Below are 19,214 nucleotides of genomic sequence, written 5' to 3' on the forward strand. Positions count from 1 at the left end.
CAACCTGGTCGCATTTCGCGGCGGCACGTTTTATGAGAAGCGCAGGGGCGTTGTTCGCCCGCGGCTGGTAAGGCTCGCCTAATGTCACAGCGGCCCTAGAGCCACGGGTGTGGCCAGACATGCCGTTGAAGGCTTCTATGGCCAAGTTGCACTAGCAAGCAGGGTTGCGGCGCATTCTTGTGTAGAGGGAAGTACAAGGAGTGGAATTGGCATGGAATCGTCGAGCAATCCTACGCCACAGCAGCGGCCTCACCATTCTCCTTCTTTTTCGATGCAATGGAACTCGTCTTTTTCTCAAATCTAATCTACAGTTCTCGCTGCACTCAACAATCTGCTTATACCTATCTACAGACGCCGAGAACCCCGCCACTTGTCTCGGACCCTCCGTCGGCGTCTCCTCCCTCCTCATGAAGGGTAGGAGCCGGCGTTGCAACCACCCTTGCCCTTGACAATGGTGTACGCCGTAGCATCAGACGCAGCAGCACTCTCAGTGTAATTTGCCGTCGTTGTCGGTCCACCGCGGAAAGTGTATCCAAACCAAAATTTACCACCCGTGCTACCCGAGTTGACGGCTAGAGAGAGGGAAGTCAGCCTTCACGCTGCTGGACCACGAGATTGACGTGCAAACATACCAGCGAATCCGAGCGAAGAGGTACACGCCGGCTCTTTCTCGCACTCGCTCAGGACGTGCTGGCCCCAGCTCTCCTGGTCGTATTTGGAGTATTTGGCATTGATGCCTTTGATCACGTTGCCTGGGAACAGAGATGGGCCGGCTTCGTAGTGGCCTCCGGGAAGCGAGACGGGACAGAAGGTCGCCTTGTTCGAGCCCTTGGGCTCAGGGGCGGGCATGGCGGTGGCCATGCTGGCAATAGCGAGTGCTGTGGCGATGAGGAAAGCCTTCATGTTGGGTGTGAGGAATAGTGATGGGACTGAGTGGGAGGTGTTATGTCAAGTAGTTGCTGCGTGTGTAGACCAGAAGATGGGGACAGATGAATATATACACAGTCGCAGCCACTCACTCGCTTGCAAACAAACACATCTTCAGGCGAGATATTCTCATCACGAATACGAGCCGTTGCTACTAATTCGCGACCATACGACCGGAGGCGCAGCGGTGGTGGTGTTGTTGACTCTCGGCTGGCACAAGGCTGGCGTGATGTGGAGCCGGCTGGCTTGCGTACCCCGGAACCACAGATACGGTCGAGTAGAACGTTACATTCGTGGACAGAAGGCAATGCAATTTGCAACCTAAGGCATTCCGAATGTGAGGAATTTAATAAGGGAACGATCGAATGTGTAGCGAGCGCATCCTTGCGGCGCATAGGGTGCAGGCTACAGTTGCCAAAACAACGACCCGGCCGCGGAGGAGTTCAGCCACGCGCCACGAAACCATACTCTTGAGCAATCCTTCGCTAGCAACATACAGGCAGCCTGCTGATTCGGTTGAAGCTGACATTGTTCGCACAAATAACAATACTAGGTCGGAAGCAGTTCTACGACATCGTAATTTGAATCGATTGTTGAGACGCTTGACACTCGTGAGGCCAGGACACATGCAAGACTAGATTCGTCCAAGCTTCGTGTATAGACAGAGGCATCAAAGGCCCATCTCATCCCCTCTGCTCCTTCCCTCACTCCTCCTCGCTCTCCTCGCTTTCATCTTGCACATTCCCCGTCACCACATCCGGCTCACCAGGGTCCTGCAGCGCGAGGGAAAGCTGCTTAGTGAAATCATCATCCTCCTCTTCATCACCAATCACATGCTCCCCATCCTCCTCCCCCGGCCGATGCGCCTGAGCAGGCGAAGGCAATTCCAACCCTTCCACATCCGCATCCGCCTCCTCCTCCTCATCACCACTCTCCTCTCCCAGCTCCATCTCCTCGTCCTCCAGATATCGCCCAGGCCGCGGCACCGCAGGCGACGCGACCCTGCTGCTCATCAATGGACTCGCAGCAGCCGAGTGCAGACTTATAGGCCCCTGTCCCAGCTGGCCTGAGAACGCAAGTGCCATGGCGCTGCGCGGTTTTTCCGTTACGGGCGTTTCGTCATCTACGACCAGTTCTCCCGAGTCCTCGTAGGGAGGGACTTGCAGCGAAGCTTTGCGGTCTAGTTTGACTCGCGGGATGGGAGCTTTGGATTTGGTGGCGGATGGCGCTGGCTCGCCGCTGGCTTTGGCTCGTTTGGGGTCGCTCTTGACGGGCTCCTGTGCCTTGCGTTTCTTGTCTGCTGCATCCGGATGCTTTGGCGGCTCAGATCGCGAAGTGGCAGGCCCTGCTCGAGCTCGTGGAGGTGATGCGCCCCGTTCTGCGCGGATCCCTTTTGTATCGCTCTGTGCCGCAAGCATAGCACCCTCCCCCATGTAATGCCGGTAATCGAACGGGTTCCCCGCTTCCGGCGGTCCAGCCTCAGAATGCTGCGTCGCCTCAGCAGCCAAAGTCTTCCCGGCACCCCCATCAACAGGAATATGCGGATACTCGTCTTCGAGCTCCCACACGTTCTTCCCATCGGGCAGCCGCAGCAAATTGAAATCAAAACACGCATCCAACTTCTCCAGCACCACCTCCCGATCTTTCCCCTTCCCCTGCGCAAGCAAGACATACCGATCATGCTGACTTGTTCGGGCGCGCTTGCTGCTGCGGTAACGGTATTCTTGCTCGCCGTTCTTTAGCTTCAGAACGAAGGACGAGTCGTCTCGGGGCTGGAAACTGCTTTCCACCTTCTTCCCATCTTCGACCCGGGGTTTGTAGTTGTATTTTATGCTGGTGAGGCGCTTGTCTTCGCTGGATTTGAGGATGCTCGCGCCCAGGCGGATGGGCACGGAGGTGGAGGAGGTGAGGTCGAGGGTGGAGGTAGAGGGCACTACGGCGGCGGCTGCCATGGCTATAGAGGGGTATACGGGTTGTATGGATCTGTTCAGTGTTGTGGGTGTAACTTCTAGTCAAAACCGATGTAGTGTGGAAGGTGGGAAAGAAAAGAGGGGAGGACCCAAGAGACACGAGCGAGCGAGTCTTTGGTCGACCGGCACAAGAACACAGCCAAGACAGCTGCCGAACTGGTTGAAGCTGACCGCAAGGGTTCATTGAAGTCGCTTACGGACTGGGGTAATGTGGGGCTGCGGGAGGACGGGAGGCCGGACGGGTGCATCCCGTGCAGAGCGGGTAGCCAATTATAGCACCTGGTGTCTCGCAGGGCTGGCCTCACGTGCACAGCGTGCATGAGCTTCACCGGATGGCCGCATGCAATATAGGTGCGGATCTACGGCGCTTGAAATAGACGGCTTGACATGGGACCTCTCGCGAAGAACGTGCAAAGTGTGATACAGGGTATCTACATACAATCAAACAAACCACACCCGCTAGCACCAGAAATCTACACTTTCCCATTCCCTCCCACGACCGCCTCTCGACTAGCCTCATACAACGGCATAATGTCCGTCCAAAGCTTGAACTGATGAATCCCCTGCCCAACCAACGCCTCCAACCCAGGCACACTCCTCCACCCGTTGGCCTGCGCCAGCTGCATCAAACTCGTGACTGCAGGCTTGTAGGCCATCTCGAGCAACACCTTTCCTGCACCGTTGTCACTTGCACCCGTGCGGGCCTGGAAAATCGCAGCGAGAATCTCCTGCATCGCCGCATCGATCGGTACGTCGCCAGGAATCGTTCCAATGGCCACAGTAGGCTGTGCATCCGCGGGTAGCGCAACAGCCTCTTCAACACTGCTAACGAGATGGATGTTGTACTCCTCCGAGAAGCTCTGCGTAAGCGTCGCGAGCTTCGCCTTGTTGCGACCGATCAAATAAACAGGACTGTAGCCCATTTCCTTGAGAGCGTAGATGGCCGCGCGAGCCGTGCCGCCGCCGCCAACCACCATACCGGCTTCCTTGCCCGTGCTCTTGCGGCCGGCGCCGGCGTTGCGGAGCGCGAGAATCATGCCTTGCCAGTCGGTGTTGTAGCCTCTCAGCACCGTCTTGCCATTGTCATCATGCACTGGGACGATGGTGTTGACGGCTCCGATGGTATTGGCTGCGCTGTCGATTTCGTCGATCAGGGGCATGACATCTAATTTCAAGGGAATGGTGACGCTGGCGCCGCCGAAGGTAGGCGAGCGGATGAGGTCTTTAACATCCTGAGCGTCGTTCGTCTCGAACAGACCATATTGGTGGGGCAGTCCGGTGAGGCTGAAGAGCGTGTTGTGTAATGCTGGACTCCTGCTTTGGCTGATCGGCTTGCCAAAGAGGTAGTACTTTCGAGCGGGAATGTCTCCGACTATGCCCAGCACGGTCCGGATATCTGCTGCAGAGACCTGGCCCGGAGCGGCTGCGGACGGCAGCGCAGGATGAGACACTGGCGTCATGAAGTGGTTGTTGACTCTGCTCATTTTCCCCGCTTCACCCATATTCATAGCAATGAAAGGGACGTCAGCGTACTCCGCCGCGGCCCATTTCTTGAAAGCCTTCAGATCGTCATTGTCTTCTGTGGACTTCGCCACGCCAATCAGCTTGACGATATCTCCGTACTCCCTTGCGGCTTCGAAATGCGGCAGCCAGTCTTCTCCCTCGTTCGACCACGAAAGAAGGCCCTTGGGGTCATGGTGGGAGGCGATGATCGTACACATCTTGCGATGGGCGAGCACGAAATCCTTCAGTTCGGGGGAGGATGTCAGCTCCAGATCGACAAAATCGAAGCCCATCCGCAGAGCGACTCGATACAGCTCCAGCGCTCGCGGGATATTGTCGTCGAGGAAACGACCACCCTGGGATATCGTCCTCAGCGTGAAAATCAGTGGCAATGTGCTCGAGGCTCGCAGAAGCGATACTTGATCCACAAGGAATTCCGCGGTTGGCATGCCATCCTTCGACTCGGGGTCGACCAGAAGGTCCGCTCGCAACTCGATTGCGTCGACACCCATAGTGACCTGGGGCAATAGAGGTGTGAGACTTTGGATCGTCGGTGCAGTGAGAGCGACGAAGAAGGAGTGCTTCTTCTTCCGAATCCGCGCCAACGCCTCCGCACGTCCGGTCATGGTATACAGAAAGCGGCTGAAGTCGTCCAGAGGCGATGTCCAACCCGCAATCGCCGCACTTTCATCCACAGCCTGAGAATGGTAGTGCAAGTTGCTGCATTCCTCGTACCAAGGGCGGCGTCGGAGATAGACGCCCATGATGTCCTCCACGTATGCTGGGCGGGTCTTGTCGATGTTCAAGTAGTCCACGATCAATCCGACCTCGCGCGTGACTAGGATGACCATGCCTTCCTTCTGCCAGTCTTTCAACAGTTGTCGCGCTTCCGGTGTTTCAACCAGGCCTCCTCCGGCCGCGAAGATGTACCCTGTCGGGTGATCAGTCATGACTCGTTTGAGTAAACGAAGCTCTCTTGCTCGGAAGTCCTCCCAGTCATTGTCTTTGAGCATCTCCAGGATAGTCATTCCCTCGACACGCTCCAGTTCTGTGTCCAGATCGATGAAGGGCCATCCCAGGATTCGAGACGCCCAGCCGCCGGCAGTAGTCTTGCCCGCAGCCCGCATGCCGATGATGAATATGCTTTTCTTCACGATCGGGGAGCCGTGATGGCCGTTCAAATATCCGTTGACCCCATTCGTAAGAGCACGGTGTTGTTCAGCACCAGCCAATTCCACGCCGAAGGTCCGGTGAAGGACATCCCACCACCCTGGCCACGTCTTCCCCACGCACTCCCTCTCCAATATCACGGTCTCCATAGGTGCGACTGTTCCGAGTACGCTGAAGCTCATGGCCACTCGGTGGTCGTCGTAGCAGTGCACGCCACCTCGAGGTTCTTTGACACCCTTGGCGCCATCGCCTTTCCCATCGATTTCGATCCCGTCTTCGAGCTCTCTGCACTCCACTCCAAACTTCTTCAGTTCATCGCACATGGCTTTGATCCGGTTGCACTCCTTTTGTCTCTGATTTGCGATGCCCGTAATTCTGGTCGTCCTACGACCCTCCTTATCAGGCTCTGCAACAGCAGCCAAAACCGCGGCGGTGAGGAAAGCATCGGTCATGCTTTCCATATCGACAGACGCGATCGCCCTCAGCTTTCCAATGGGAGGGCCAGTCACTGTGGTTGAAGTTTTTGTCTGCTCCACCGTACAGCCCATAGGCTCCAGCACGGACTTTGCAAACATCGCATCGCCTTGCAGAGACCTCGATCCAATGTTTGGAACGGTGCAAGTGGTTCCAGTGATCGCGGCCACAGCGAGTGGGTACGTAGCAGAAGAAGCATCGCTCTCGACTTCGTACTCGGCCGGGTTGGTGTAATTCTGCTTCGGCACGTGATACACGTTCGATTCCGTGTTGCTTCGCTCCACCTGCACGCCGAAAGAGGCCATCATGGCGATTGTCATGTCGATGTAGGGCTGCGAGATGACTTTGCCTCCGACTAATCGCAGCGTGACTGGCTTCTTGGCGTACGGCGCGCACATCAGGATAGATGAGACGTATTGACTTGAGACTTTCGCCGTGAGCTCAATGTCTCCTCCTTCGAAACCACCAGCGGCTGCGATCCTGAGTGGAAGGCTTTGTGAATCGACGTTGAGGTATTCAATATCCACACCGTTACTCCTCAGTGCATCGACAAGAGGTCCTTGCGGTCGTTCTTGCATTCGTTTGTTGCCAGTCAGGACAGTGTGCGTGGCATCGGGAGTGGCCTGAGCGAGAGAGACAGCCGTGGTCAAGAAGCGGGAGGCGGTACCAGCGTTGCCGATGTAGACCTCGTCCGGACTTGCTGTGAGGCTGCCACCATTCCCATGGAGGACTAACGTCTCTCCATGGTCTTCCCAAGAGTAGCTCGCACCACCCAGCTTGGCGATTGCGGAGAGCATGTACTGCGTGTCATCGGAAGACAACAAGTTGCGAATCCTGCACGTCCCCTGTCCAAGAGCTGCGAGCAACAGGACCCGATTAGATATGCTTTTACTACCTGGCGGCCGGCACTCAACACTTTGGTTGTGCGGTACACCGGGTTTGACAGCAATGGCCGGTGACAAAACAATGCGGATGTCCTTGTCGGTGACGCTGGAAGCTTTCTCTTCGTAGCACTTGCCAACCAATGAGAGCAGGACAACTTTCTTCTGCGACCCAGAGTTTTTTTTGTCGATGGCCATCTTTCGAAGTAGTCTATCGGCGGTGCACTGCGGGACTTTGTTGGTGTGCTTGGTAATGAGCTTGTCGTGCACAGTCGTAGGCAAGCCGTATGACGCGGTGCATTTCGTAATCCTCGCAACAGCACTCGGTGAGAGAGTGCCAAGGTACCGTGACAGCTCAGCTTCTGCTACCATCCCGACAGCCACACATTCGCCATGTAGTATCTCCGGGGCCAAGATAGCCTCATATGCGTGCCCAATCGAATGGCCGAAGTTCAACAAGTTCCGCAGGCCGCCTTCCTTTTCGTCTGCGGAGACGACTTCCGCCTTGACTCTTGCAGAGCCGAGTACAATCCTCTTGAAGACCTCGGCAACCCCGTCGAATCTCCCGGGCCCAATTGGTCGGTCTAGCGCAGCCATGATCGCGCTGGCGTTGTCTTCGAGTCGCTCAAACTCCTCTGCGTCCCAAATTGCGGCAGTCTTGACCACTTCCGCCATCCCGTTGCACACCTGCCGCTTGTCTAGCGTCTCCAGGAATGTGAGATCAATGTAGATTCTCTCGGGCTGGTGGAACGAGCCTATCAGGTTCTTGCCAGAGGGAGTGTCAATCGCCGTCTTTCCACCGATACTGCTGTCCACCATGGCGAGCAGCGAAGTCGGAATTTGGCAGAAGCGGACTCCGCGCATGTATGTAGCAGCCACGAAGCCAATGAGATCGCCTATTACCCCTCCACCGAGGGCGAGAAGCACCGTATCTCTTGTGCATCCTTGCTCCAACAGCCAATCTTCCACCTGAGCCTTCGTCTTCCTGCTCTTACTCCGCTCGCCCGGCCGTATCCGATCGTAGATCAACAGGCGCGCTTCGTTAGATCCTTTGCCCAACGACTCACGCTCTGCCTGGAAGCGAGTCTTGAACTGCGAGACATAGTCGAGCTGGGCGAGGTTGGTGTCGCAAATCAAGACGTAGGTGGAGCTGGGGATGTTGTTGAGAATATCGGCGGCAATGTAGCTGTGCCACAAGCCGTAGTCAACGATGATGCTTTCTTTCCCGAGGATAGGGATTTTGATCGTCGGAGAGTCGACGCTCGTGGTGGTGGCCATGTTGGGAGGAGCTGGTAGAGGGAAGGCAGGAGAAGGTCTAGCCGCAAAGGCCACAGCAGACCGAACGGGCCGCCGTCGGATGTGTGTAGCTCAAAAACGAGTGTGAGGAGCGCGTAGAACAGGAGTTTGGGTGTGGTTGCAGCAAGGGCGATTACAATGGCTCCCGTCGAGTCATTGGAGGTGCAGTGCATGAACTTTTAGAAAATTGAAGCCTTGTGGCGCAGGCCGGACAGAAGAGGCGCAGCTTAGTAATCACGCAATGTCGACACCACCCGCACGAAGTCTTTGTTCTTCTGAGTACCTTGCTATCCAACCCATACATCTTCGTGTCATACAGCTCTTCAGTCGCGCAGATTCAATACAACATCCGGGCACCTCGCTGATTTTGCTCGAAAGTGAAGTACAATCGTGAGACAACAAAGCCCAAGAGGAGAAGGATCCAAATCGCTACCAGATCATCTGAGACATGGCGCCTCTCATCCTCGACGGAGGCTTCTCTCGAGATTTGATACGCCTAGGTGCACCATTCAAACAGGTAAGATGTCAGAAACAGCATCGTGCTTTGGCAGTGCTGCCAATGCGATACTGAGACTTGCCTTGGTCCTCCTGGAGATCGAATGTGCACGAACGCTTGCTGAAAAGCCTGTCGCATTCATGGTTTTAGTGTATCAACGCTGATTCTCGGATTTATGCAGCCAGAGTGGTCAGCCTTGTCGCTTTTAGAAGCACCGGAATACGTACGACGAGTACATGTGGAGTTCGTCAAAAGTGGCGCCGATATTATCACGACGAATTCTTACGCTTTGGTGCCATTTCACATTGGCCAAGATCGATTTAACCTTCGGGGTGCAGAGCTCGCTGCACTTGCCGGCAGACTCGCTCGAGAGGTGGCAGACAGGTCCGCCGATCAAGGGGCGAAAGTGCTAGTCGCTGGGAGTCTACCGCCGATTTTCGGATCCTATGAACCCGACAAATTCGATGCGCAAAAAGTACAAGAGTACTTGAGTATCCTTGTCGACGCACTCGCCCCGTATGTGGATGTCTGGCTTGGAGAGACACTGAGCCTCATCGCCGAAGCGCAGGCCGTGAGACTGGCAACGCGTAACACAGACAAGCCTTTGTGGATCTCTTTCACACTAGACGATACGAGTCAGCAGAACCCGCCTTGCCTCCGCTCAGGTGAGTCGATTGAGCAAGCAGCCGAATGGGCACAGCGAGTCGGCGCCAGCGCGTTGCTTTTCAACTGCAGTAGCGCCGAATACATGGCGCCGGGGATCAAAATTGCGCGGGATGTCTTTGCAGCATACTCGGCCTCGCCGCCTGTGATTGGCGCATATGCCAACGCTTTCGCAAGTGCGGTAGGAGATCAGCCCGCAAACGAGGGCCTAAATATCACCCGGAAAGATCTCACGCCGGAGATGTACGCACAATTCGCCAAGGAATGGATATCTCTCGGTGCCAGTATCGTCGGAGGTTGCTGTGGCATTGGCTGCGATCATATTCGAGAGTTGGTCGCGCAACTCAAGTCCCTGCGTACGGCTCATCCTTAGAGAGCGTGGCTTGCCAGTTTTTGGCAGCTTCCTGCCGCCCGATTCTATTGCTTCCACCAAGGTCACGCGCATTACTATCATGCCACGCATGGAACGCGTCTGGAACGACCTGAATGGCATTGATAGCGTGTGATGTCCCAAATCAGGGGGGGCCGTGCAGAAAAGCTTACATGATTTCCAGGCCGCTGACGGCGTTCGTGGTCGTGGCGTGTCCCGAGCGCGCGAATATCATTACAAAGACGATGATGTTTTCTGATGGCGCAGACGCATACATTTTGTCCGCCTTACAATTCACCGACTACGCAGCGCCGAGGAATCGAGTGTTGCCTGATCGCGTAATTATACTCTCAGGGATCTACCACGCCCAGACCGGCCCACAAACCCTGCCCACTCTTTCGAGAGAATTATCAGGTGCATTCGCCACAATTTGGGTTCGACGGATCGTATACCTAACAGTCGGATTTACAAGCCAACACGGCACAGCCGGCATCTTCGGCTGGCGTTAGGGGTGCTCGCCTGCAGCCCAGCCCACGAAGGTGAAAAGCACATCCTTGATCGGGAAGGCCGATACGGGGCCAGACTCTGTCTAATCATGCGACGCTTCCAAATCTGTTCTGCCAGGCCATCGGCCAACGTCACTCACGTGGCAGGGCTTGATTCCTGCCGAGCAAATGCTTGTTGACATATCTCCGCATTTTCCACGGCGGCTTCACGTCATCACCCTCGGCCACCCGGGCTTGTTCAGCAATCGTTATGCAGAGACAATCCTGTTGGAATCACTGGTAAAGTTGCATAGTGTGATCACACCCTGGGCCGCAGAAAATAGACCCTTGCTGGCTCCAGCCTTGCGAGCATGCAATTGCCACGTTGGGCGGTTGTTCGCAATTCAACCGTCCGTCCGTCCGTCCGTATCGGTACGAACAACATTCCGGCCCACTCTGATCGAATCAAGCTACAGACCCTGCTGCAGGATGCGTGAGAAAAAGCGTGGTCGGCGGCGAGGGCGATGGAGCGACGTCGTGATCAAAAAAGCTTGTGCCAATGGCCAAGTACCGATTGGCTGTCTTAAACACCCTGATGTCCAACTCTAATCCGCGCCCCACTACCCTGGTGGTCAACGTGAGGATCCATGGATTTTCGCTCGCCTTTGCTGGACCCGCAACCTGAGAGGATTTTCTTCCAGACATTCGGATCCGTGAATTGATAAAAGCCCCGGATCAGCACTCAATCCGTCTCGCCGTCTCGCCAGCACACTCTACATCCCGTGGCAGCCTTTCAACTTTTCAGCCTTGCCATTGGACATCCTTCGTCATGGCTTCCGCAAACCTGGGGATCAGCAACTATGGGATCATGGATCCCGAGCACTACAATCTCACCCTCGCCAGTGCCCTCAACGGCAATGCAGCCGAGCAACTGATGCAATTGCGAGCCGTCACCTGCTACATTCTCGCGACCCCGAACGAGGAAAAGAACGACCTGGGCTCCCGCATTTCGTCCGTCTTCGTCATCTTCGCCATCTCCACTGCCGTCACCTTCTTCCCGGTGCTGGCGGTGCGAGCGCCGAAGCTCAAGATTCCCCTCTTCGTCTATCTCTTCGCTAGGTACTTTGGTGCTGGTGTCATTATTGCCACGGCCTTTATCCAGTATGTTCTGATCCACCATTCCTCATGTACCGTCAGTGACTAACGGATGCACAGTCTCCTCGACCCGGCGTACGCGGAAATCGGGCCCCAAACCTGCGTGGGCACGACTCAGGGCTGGCGTGGCTACTCATGGCCACCGGCAATAGCCTTGTCGTCTGCCATGATTACCTTCCTGCTCGAGTTCATCGCGGAGCGCTGGGTAGAGAAGAAATACGGCCTGCGTCATGCCGAGACCGCGCCTAATGAGCCCGCGCGCTCGGGATCCGTCGACATGGCCATGATGCGCTACGAGTTGGGACGCCGCCCGTCGGTCTCCTCTGTCAGCCGCCACGCCACTCACCAAAACTTGCACTCCAGCGACCAGGATGGCCCGAACCCCGCTGCTCTCCCTCAACGCCAGCAAACCGAGAAGAATGAGACGGCCGTTGCGTTCAATGATGCCGGCCTGGGGTCGGATGTCGACAGCATTGACGCCGAAAAGATGACCGACATCGCCTTTAAGCAACAGATCACGGCCTTTTTGATCCTCGAGTTCGGTGTGCTCTTCCACAGCACCATCATCGGCCTCGCGCTCGCCACCTCCAGCCCGTCCGACTTTGCCACCCTCTACCCCGTGCTCATCTTCCACCAGTCCTTCGAGGGTCTGGGTATCGGCGCGCGTCTCTCCGCCATCCCCTTCCCCAAGCACCTTCGCTGGATGCCGTGGGCCCTGTGCGCCGGCTACGGACTCACGACCCCCATCGCCATCGCCGCCGGCCTCGGAGTGCGCACCACCTACAACGCCAACAGCTTCACCGCCAACGTGGTCGCCGGCACGCTCGACTCCATCTCGGCCGGTATCCTGATGTACACGGGTTTCGTCGAGCTCATTGCCCGCGACTTCCTGTTCAACCCCGACCGCACGAACAACGACAAGCAATTGGCCTTTATGACCATCTGCCTCTTCTTGGGCGCGGGTATCATGGCGCTGGTGGGCAAATGGGCTTAGACAATCAGCTACCTGGGCGTTTTTCAATCGTGCTTCCCTTTCATGACGTTTATCAAGACCAGCGGTCGTTTTCACCCGGTCCGAGTGCTGCACCGGCGGGGAGGGGAGGAAAGTTTCGCGTGGATGATTCGGAGGAGCGGAGGAGCGGAGGAGCCACTCACTAGAAGTCGTCAAGTGTCTTCACACATACTGTGCAGCTTTTCCATAATCACACAATTCATGATGTGCAATGCAGTCTCGGTCTCAGTCAGGGCTTGGATTTAAGGCGCGACGTTACCAGTATTCTCTCTCCGTCGCCGTCCAACCACTCGCCGGAGTTTGCGCCGACTGGAGCGCAGTGGATCCACGAGGCGACAGAGCCCATGAGTCGCGCACATGGACTAGAACACACACGTCCAGCATCGCTTCCACCACTTCTGCATTTTCCGTAACACAGATGATCACAATTTCTTGCGAGATCCTCACTGCCCGCCAAGTTGTCGTGCGCATCGCGAGGGGTGGTAATATGGATGCGCTGCCCGAACCTTGGTGGGAAAACTCGGCCGGGGCCAAAAGGGCCGGTCTAGAACGTGGGACCCGGCGAGCTCGACTGCTCTTCCCGTCTCCGTTGCACCCGGATGCGCAGGAAAGTGTGCTAAACGGGCGGTATATTTGTACGAGTGCACACGACGCGTCCCTGTGCTGACCTTGTGCATCTTCTCTTGTTCTTGCGGAGTGTAGGTGTGCTTTGCTTCACGTTCGGCTTTTGCACTTTCGGGGGGATCTGAAGTGGTGTTCACTTTGCATACTCGAGAGGAGAGACGGAAGACTGCGGCCTAGAAACTCCCCTGCTGATACCGCACCTCCCCTGTCTGACCACCCCAACACAACTCCAAGGCCAAGCTCAGCGTTCGACTGTGGCTTCCACACACCCCGCAGCTACCGACCTATGGGTCACTATGGGCGGGCAGCAGCAGTCCACGGCAGCACAGTCGCATCTTTCCCAGCGGTAACAACGACACCCGGACTCGACGGCTTTCCACCCCCCGCCAGCGTCACCGAGTCCCTAAGCCCTCCCGGCCTGCACCTCGATCTCAGCACGACGGATCCGCATCTCCATCCCTCGGCGGGAGTAGAGGAGGCGGCATCCAACGCCGGCGTCGTTCCCAGCATGCCTGACGAGGTGAAGATGGAGCCTCTGCTATCACCACCTATCCAGGACGCAGGGCCCGAAATCAGTGCTTTCAGCGCCGTCACGGTCCCTGTCCCGGCATCTAGTCTTCGCTCTCGCTCCTCCTCCTCCAACAAATCCAGCCATGCTCTCCGCCTTCCTCCCTTCGAGCAACTAGGCATCGCTGCACCGCACCCGGACCGGCCAGGAAGTGCTCCCGGCCCCGCCGCCAGCTACGCCCATGCTCCGGTGTTTGAGGATCAGAAGCCTGCTGTGGTCCGTGGCGATGGCCGCGCAGTTCGGTCGCCTATCTATCATTACGTTGATACCCTCACGCCGCCGACTGAGACTGGACCGCCGGTGTGGGATTTGCAATCCCCGGTCGAGACGGGCGGGATGCACTCGGCTTCCGCGGACTCTGCGGATGCTGTAGGTGGCTCACCAGATGCTGGTGTCGATGTCACGTCAGCGGGTACGACGAGTGCGGCCGAGGCAGTGGATGCAGCGGAGCCGTCGCTTGCGGACTCGAGTGTTGTCGAAGGGTCTCATGCGTGGATCCAAGGGGCTCTTGATGTACTGCGTAAGTATCGCCACACCTTCACGACCATGGCATGCACCCTAACCCGTGACCAGTCGACAACGTTCGCCAAGGCATGTCGCCGGCCGGCACGCTCAAAATACTCTCCCACGCTCTACCTAGGACCTCCGCAACTGGCCACGTCTTCGGTACGGTGGTTGGCCACATGCACGCATCTCGCCCTGCTTCACCCATCAGACCGGCAAACTGTATCAATGTCCTCCACGCCATTCCCGTCGCAATCGGCCGCTTCAATCTCGCGGACTTGCCATCGACACCCCCGATTTCTCCCGCGCTCGCCGTCGACGGCGACTACTTTACCCAGACCTTCGATTCCGCGGTACTGGTATCAGACTACCAGGATAATGCGTTGGCGACGCCTCGCACGCCACGACCCATTGTCCCGCCCGCCTCGATCGATGTGGCCATCGTAGAGCGCTACATCCCGCCCTCGACATCGCACGAGTTCGCGGAGATGTTCAACCCCAATGGCTCCTCGATTCTCGTTGACCGACTCATCGAGCTATCCCCGCACAACGGAAGTCTACTATTCATCTACCCCACCCGCCGAGGCGGCCGAACCTTTATGAAAGACTACCTAGGCCCCATCCTCGACCCGCTCCTCCGCACCATGGTCGTGGTCCACGGTCTATCAACAGCCCTCTGCTCCTCCATCGGCACCATGACGGCCGTGGAGCACCTCCCACACTACGACTCCATGCTGCTCCGCATGGCCTCACTCTGCGACATGCTCACAACACAACAAGACACGAGCGCGCGCCGCTTCCACGGCAGCCGCTCGACCTTCTCCCTTTCGTACGCCGCGCGGCACCGCGTGAAACTCGAGCGCGGCGTCTGGGCGCGCGAGTGGTGGACGAAGCAGGAGAAGAACCGCATCAAGCAGATCCTCGACACGCACTGGCGCGACAACGAGGCGCGCAAGTCGGGCTTCGAGCACGCTGGTGCTGGGGCGGGGGCGGCGGCGCATCAGGCGACGTCGTCTACTGTGTTGCTACAACATTTGCTTGATGGGGTTGTGGGGAGGGGAGAGCTGGAGAGGGACGAGCCGGAGGGAGAGGGGATTGAAGTGGGTGTGTTTGTGCTCAAGCGGTCGTTGTAGCTTTTCGGCTGGCGTGTTACTGATTGATGTCTACTTGGTGGAAGCATTGCGGGAATGAGATGGGAATGCATAGGGAACAGGCAAGACCTAGGAATTGATTAATAATGGGTGTGATGGCTTGAGGCCGGACACATGTTGAGAAATGCGGCAACAATGAGATACATTTGCCTTTCGTTGCCTCTTGCGCACATGGCTCTTGCATGATCTGCTTATTCCCGGGATCGCACGTGACTCCTGAGACCGACTTCGCCACATCGAGCATCACATCATCTCTGACATAATCACGCTTGATCAGCTTCGACATCTGATTGGCTCAATGCCCTCTTCTTCGCCCTTCGAAGAGCCTCGCTCGGCCGGCACGAGCGATGACGTTTCATTGCCGAGATCCACGGCTGCTCATTGTGGCATGGCGATGACGGGAGATGTTTACAAATGCAAAAACCCAGGCGGCGAAGTATATATCTTTTCCCATTCATCCCCTTCTCAAAGAATCTCCACTCCACTCCTGACAATCACACTACACCATCTCATCACACCCATCGACCATGTCGTCAACCACCACCACCGCCACCACCACCTCTTCGGCCAAGCCGCAAACCTCCTCCTTCCGCACCGTCAAAGACATCAACCAAATCGACATCCCCCGCGGCGAAACGCGCTCCACCCTCTCCTTCTACCAGCCCCCCGCCGACGGCTCCAAACCCCACAACTACGTCGAAGCCCCGCCGGAAGGCCAGCCGCAGCGCAACTTCGGCGCCGAAGACCATGAAGTCGCCATCAACGACATCCGCGGTCGCGAGGCCGAATTCGACATGAACGTCAACGGCTTCGGCGTGTTGTCCGGCGTCGAATCCGCCGAGACGGAGTTCCGCGACGACGAGCAGATTAAGAATGTCTACTACCCTGAGGTGGAGAAGGTGCTGCTCGATAATGTGCCTGGCGCGAAGCGCGTGTTCATCTTCGACCACACTGTCCGCCGCAGCGATCCTGACGCCAAGCGCGCACCTGTCAACCGCGCGCATATCGACCAGACGACGCGCAGCGCTATCCAGCGCGTCGACTACCACATGGGCGACGAGGCGGAGGAGTTGCTCAAGGGGCGGTACAGGCTGATCAACGTCTGGCGCCCGATCAATGGGCCTGTGGTGCACAAGCCGCTGGCTTACGCGGATTCGCGCACCGTGCCGGATTCGGACATCGTGCCTGTTGAGCATCGGTATCCGCATCGCACGGGCGAGACGGCGGGGGTGAAGTATACTGACAAGGGGAAGTGGTATTACTGGTGAGTCTCATCTGCCATCTTTCAGTCCGTTGTTACAGTTACTAATGCGTCTTATCAGGTCTGGAATGAAGAACGACGAACGTATCCTCCTGCAATGCTACGACAGCAAGGACCACGCGCGGACACCTCACACCGCCTTTGACGACCCGCGGACGCAGGACGACTGGCCGGGCCGCGAGAGCATCGAGGTCAGGACCCTGGTGTTTGGTTAGAGGGCCACTTGACTGTCATACCAGGCTTTGTTTGATAGAGCGTGCATGAGATATACGAAATTCCAATGTTCTAAGAACTATCATCTTCAATGCCCCCTTCGCCACTCAAATCGCTATGCTGTATGCTGCCGACCTAACTCCATCGCTTAAAGTAAACAACCTCATAGACCACGCTCAAATGCCCCATTCCTCCATCTTCCCAACAAGCCACAAACAAACCGGCCGTCGAATGCTCTCGACACGCCACGCAACAGCCAAAACGACAGGCACAACCGTCACCAGGAACAAGAGCCACAGCCCTCGCTGCGTAACCTGTGGACCCGTAGCAACATCACCCGCAGTAGCAGGAGCAGGAGCAACGCCACCATCCACATCCACCTCATCAGCAATCGCAAAACTCCTCCCACCCAACGCCTCTTCTAACCCTGTAGTCGCCTGCCCGTCACCGGGCAAATGCCACGAAGCAGGCTTTGGAGCCATGTCGATCCTCGTGCGGCTCTTAGCGGGCGAGAAGTCTTCGTCCTCGGTCTCTTCTTCGTATTTCCTGGCTCCCTGCTGCTGAGAAGAAGTGCCCGCGCTTCCAAACACCCTCCCGCTCTCGAAAATCTCGCGCATGTGCTTCATCTGATTCTGCTGCTTGCTTGCGGATGCCTGCTTGAACGATAGCTGTGAAGGGGGGTTGCGCAGTCGTCGGCCCACGCTCATAGGAGCTTGCGGTATAGTGCCGCGGAAAGGACTAGGTTGGCCTTGCGGCGGCTCGAAGCGCAGGCGAGAGCGTTGATCTTCTTCTTCGCGCTGCTTTTTGCGCTCGTCGGATTCGCGAAGCGTGTCTTGCAGATTGTAGAGTTGGTGTCGCACCGCGCCCCAGCTGGAGGGTTGCGTGAGATTCGGATCGCTGAAGAGGCTGCTTGGCTGGGCTTTGGGTTGGTGCGTTGTCTTGGGGCGGAAGGTGCGGTCGATTGCCGCGCCGGGCATGCCTGCTGTTCGGGAGATGGGAGGCGGGGTGTCGATGTCCATTGCGTCGCCTTCGTTGTCCGAGGCTGATTCGGTGCCGGGTGGAGACGGAGGTGGCATGCCGGGCAGGTCGAGCCTCGAGTAGCCGCGGGTGTTGCGCGTGACCGGGGCGAGGTTGGCGATGGGGAAAGGCTTCTGGTCACCGCCGAACAGCTTGCGGGGATTCGTTGATGAAGCTTGGCGAGGGTAGAGTTCGTCTGCTGGTCCTGCCATGGCCCCAAAGACGTCCTTTTCGTCCGGGCGAGGCATGATTTTGCCTTTGATGCGCCACTTCTCGGATTTGATGGGGAGTTCGCTCATCCACTGGGCGAGAATGATTAAGCCAATGATGAGGCCGTGGCCGGCGAGGCGCTGACTCGTTCTTGTCCCGCCAACGACATTCTGGTCGGACAGATTCCACCAAGCGGCGACTCTGGCAATCAAGAGGATGAATTGAGTGCGGAAGTGCTCTGTCTGGCCTCGCACGGCTTCGATGCGGTGGGTGTGGTGGTACCAATCTTTCAGGCCGGGGTTGTACCATATCAGGCAGAGGCTCACAAGCAAAGCTTTCTTGACCGTTCCAGCAAACAGTTGGTGGCATGCCGGATCGAATTGATGAGCCAGGCCGTGCTTCAAGCAGTCCTTGTGAGTAGGCTCAAACATGAGATCCATCCCATCCAGTCCATCTGTGCTGGGTGCGGTGAAGATGAGGTCGAATATGCCGTAGAGATGCCAGGCCACCTGCACAGCCAAACTCGCATACACCATGACCCCGACCAGGGGTAACAGTATCCTCATAAACCACTTCCACCAATCATCTCTCCGTCCAACCGCCCCCCTTCCCCTCCTCGCCCGTGTCTCATTCATCGCCGCGGCCGCCTGCCACGACATACCTTGGTAATCGGCCTGATGGATCCTCTCTTGCACTTTCGGGGCACACGCCTTGCACACCTGGGGATACTTCTTCTCCAGCTCCGCCTTCTTCTGCGGCAGCTTGTCGAGGTATTCTTGGAAGCGTGGGTGATCGTCGTCGGGGAGGTAGCTGTTGAGCGCATCGACGTACATGCGCTGGTTGTTGAGGCATCTTTGGCAGAAGGGTTGTTGTTGGTTGCTTTGCTGTTCGTGGGAGGATGTGAGGGCGAAGGGTGTGGGTGATCGAGCGGTTGTTGTTTGTTCGTACTGTTGTGCTGGTGGGTTCGTGATGTGCGATGGTGCTTCTGCCACTTCGCCCTTCTCATCGAAGAAGTTGAGCGCTTCACATTTCGTGCACTGGAACTCCGTTGTTCCTTTTGAGAAGTCGGAGCGTTGGCCGCAGAAGTGGCAGCGCAGCCGCCCAAACATGTTGGCGACTGGGGTGGGTGTTATCGCATCGGCTCGACTGAAGTGTGTGGAGAGGGCGAGGAGTAGATGAGAGTAAAGAAGTAAAAGTCTGTGTCGTTTGCGTCGTTTGTTAGGTGAAGTATTTCATTGACTGTTTGAAGGTGAAACAATAAAGT

The 19,214-nt window shown here is 57.0% G+C and overlaps 10 protein-coding genes across 10 annotated transcripts; 6 read left to right on the forward strand and 4 right to left on the reverse strand.

Annotated features, from left to right (window-relative positions):
* Window positions 1-405: 405 nt before the first annotated feature.
* Window positions 406-849, reverse strand: BDY17DRAFT_256158 (uncharacterized protein; the record flags this gene model as incomplete). Its single annotated transcript, XM_033731583.1, has 2 exons — window positions 406-572; window positions 633-849. 2 exons carry the CDS (start codon window positions 847-849, stop codon window positions 406-408), a joined length of 384 nt encoding a protein of 127 aa, XP_033586776.1.
* Window positions 583-1,300, forward strand: BDY17DRAFT_34140 (uncharacterized protein). Its single transcript, XM_033737995.1, has one exon. The coding sequence runs from the start codon at window positions 848-850 to the stop codon at window positions 1,250-1,252; it is 405 nt and encodes a 134-aa protein (XP_033586777.1). The 5' UTR covers window positions 583-847; the 3' UTR covers window positions 1,253-1,300.
* A 191-nt stretch (window positions 1,301-1,491) lies between these two features.
* On the reverse strand, window positions 1,492-3,048 carry BDY17DRAFT_303429 (uncharacterized protein). Its single transcript, XM_033734572.1, has one exon. It carries the CDS (start codon window positions 2,877-2,879, stop codon window positions 1,632-1,634), a length of 1,248 nt encoding a protein of 415 aa, XP_033586778.1. The 5' UTR covers window positions 2,880-3,048; the 3' UTR covers window positions 1,492-1,631.
* Window positions 3,049-3,295: 247 nt separating this feature from the next.
* Window positions 3,296-8,384, reverse strand: BDY17DRAFT_303430 (AROM pentafunctional protein, ARO1). The gene has a single exon (XM_033734573.1). It carries the CDS (start codon window positions 8,201-8,203, stop codon window positions 3,371-3,373), a length of 4,833 nt encoding a protein of 1,610 aa, XP_033586779.1. The 5' UTR covers window positions 8,204-8,384; the 3' UTR covers window positions 3,296-3,370.
* A 285-nt stretch (window positions 8,385-8,669) lies between these two features.
* BDY17DRAFT_318706 (S-methyltransferase) lies at window positions 8,670-9,753 on the forward strand (the record flags this gene model as incomplete). The annotated part of the gene is made up of 2 exons (XM_033736217.1): window positions 8,670-8,738; window positions 8,899-9,753. 2 exons carry the CDS (start codon window positions 8,670-8,672, stop codon window positions 9,751-9,753), a joined length of 924 nt encoding a protein of 307 aa, XP_033586780.1.
* Window positions 9,754-11,169: 1,416 nt separating this feature from the next.
* Window positions 11,170-12,384, forward strand: BDY17DRAFT_318707 (Zinc/iron permease; the record flags this gene model as incomplete). The annotated part of the gene is made up of 2 exons (XM_033736218.1): window positions 11,170-11,396; window positions 11,451-12,384. 2 exons carry the CDS (start codon window positions 11,170-11,172, stop codon window positions 12,382-12,384), a joined length of 1,161 nt encoding a protein of 386 aa, XP_033586781.1.
* Window positions 12,385-12,470: 86 nt separating this feature from the next.
* On the forward strand, window positions 12,471-13,190 carry BDY17DRAFT_34245 (uncharacterized protein). The gene has a single exon (XM_033738017.1). The coding sequence runs from the start codon at window positions 12,614-12,616 to the stop codon at window positions 13,067-13,069; it is 456 nt and encodes a 151-aa protein (XP_033586782.1). The 5' UTR covers window positions 12,471-12,613; the 3' UTR covers window positions 13,070-13,190.
* Window positions 13,191-13,534: 344 nt separating this feature from the next.
* Window positions 13,535-15,231, forward strand: BDY17DRAFT_313079 (uncharacterized protein; the record flags this gene model as incomplete). The annotated part of the gene is made up of 2 exons (XM_033735683.1): window positions 13,535-14,114; window positions 14,168-15,231. 2 exons carry the CDS (start codon window positions 13,535-13,537, stop codon window positions 15,229-15,231), a joined length of 1,644 nt encoding a protein of 547 aa, XP_033586783.1.
* A 110-nt stretch (window positions 15,232-15,341) lies between these two features.
* Window positions 15,342-16,793, forward strand: BDY17DRAFT_303436 (uncharacterized protein). Its single transcript, XM_033734574.1, has 2 exons — window positions 15,342-16,513; window positions 16,572-16,793. The coding sequence occupies exons 1-2, from the start codon at window positions 15,777-15,779 to the stop codon at window positions 16,723-16,725; spliced, it is 891 nt and encodes a 296-aa protein (XP_033586784.1). The 5' UTR covers window positions 15,342-15,776; the 3' UTR covers window positions 16,726-16,793.
* BDY17DRAFT_303437 (Ima1 N-terminal domain-containing protein) lies at window positions 16,794-19,213 on the reverse strand. Its single transcript, XM_033734575.1, has one exon. It carries the CDS (start codon window positions 19,057-19,059, stop codon window positions 16,900-16,902), a length of 2,160 nt encoding a protein of 719 aa, XP_033586785.1. The 5' UTR covers window positions 19,060-19,213; the 3' UTR covers window positions 16,794-16,899.
* Window position 19,214: the final 1 nt, after the last annotated feature.

The sequence above is a fragment of the Neohortaea acidophila genome, assembly GCF_010093505.1.
Source record: "Neohortaea acidophila strain CBS 113389 unplaced genomic scaffold BDY17scaffold_10, whole genome shotgun sequence".
NCBI classification, from domain to species: Eukaryota; Fungi; Ascomycota; class Dothideomycetes; order Mycosphaerellales; family Teratosphaeriaceae; genus Neohortaea; species Neohortaea acidophila.

What these genes read in the sequence shown, in the direction of transcription:
- BDY17DRAFT_34140 (XM_033737995.1), top strand. Translation starts at nt 848, where the DNA reads ATGGCGGTGGCCATGCTGGCAATAGCGAGTGCTGTGGCGATGAGGAAA.
- BDY17DRAFT_303429 (XM_033734572.1), bottom strand. Translation starts at nt 2,879, where the DNA reads ATGGCAGCCGCCGCCGTAGTGCCCTCTACCTCCACCCTCGACCTCACC.
- BDY17DRAFT_303430 (XM_033734573.1), bottom strand. Translation starts at nt 8,203, where the DNA reads ATGGCCACCACCACGAGCGTCGACTCTCCGACGATCAAAATCCCTATC.
- BDY17DRAFT_34245 (XM_033738017.1), top strand. Translation starts at nt 12,614, where the DNA reads ATGCAGTCTCGGTCTCAGTCAGGGCTTGGATTTAAGGCGCGACGTTAC.
- BDY17DRAFT_303436 (XM_033734574.1), top strand. Translation starts at nt 15,777, where the DNA reads ATGTCGTCAACCACCACCACCGCCACCACCACCTCTTCGGCCAAGCCG. An exon ending in AAGGGGAAGTGGTATTACTG is followed by an intron (nt 16,514 to 16,571) that starts GTGAGTCTCATC and finishes GCGTCTTATCAG; the next exon opens with GTCTGGAATGAAGAACGACG.
- BDY17DRAFT_303437 (XM_033734575.1), bottom strand. Translation starts at nt 19,059, where the DNA reads ATGTTTGGGCGGCTGCGCTGCCACTTCTGCGGCCAACGCTCCGACTTC.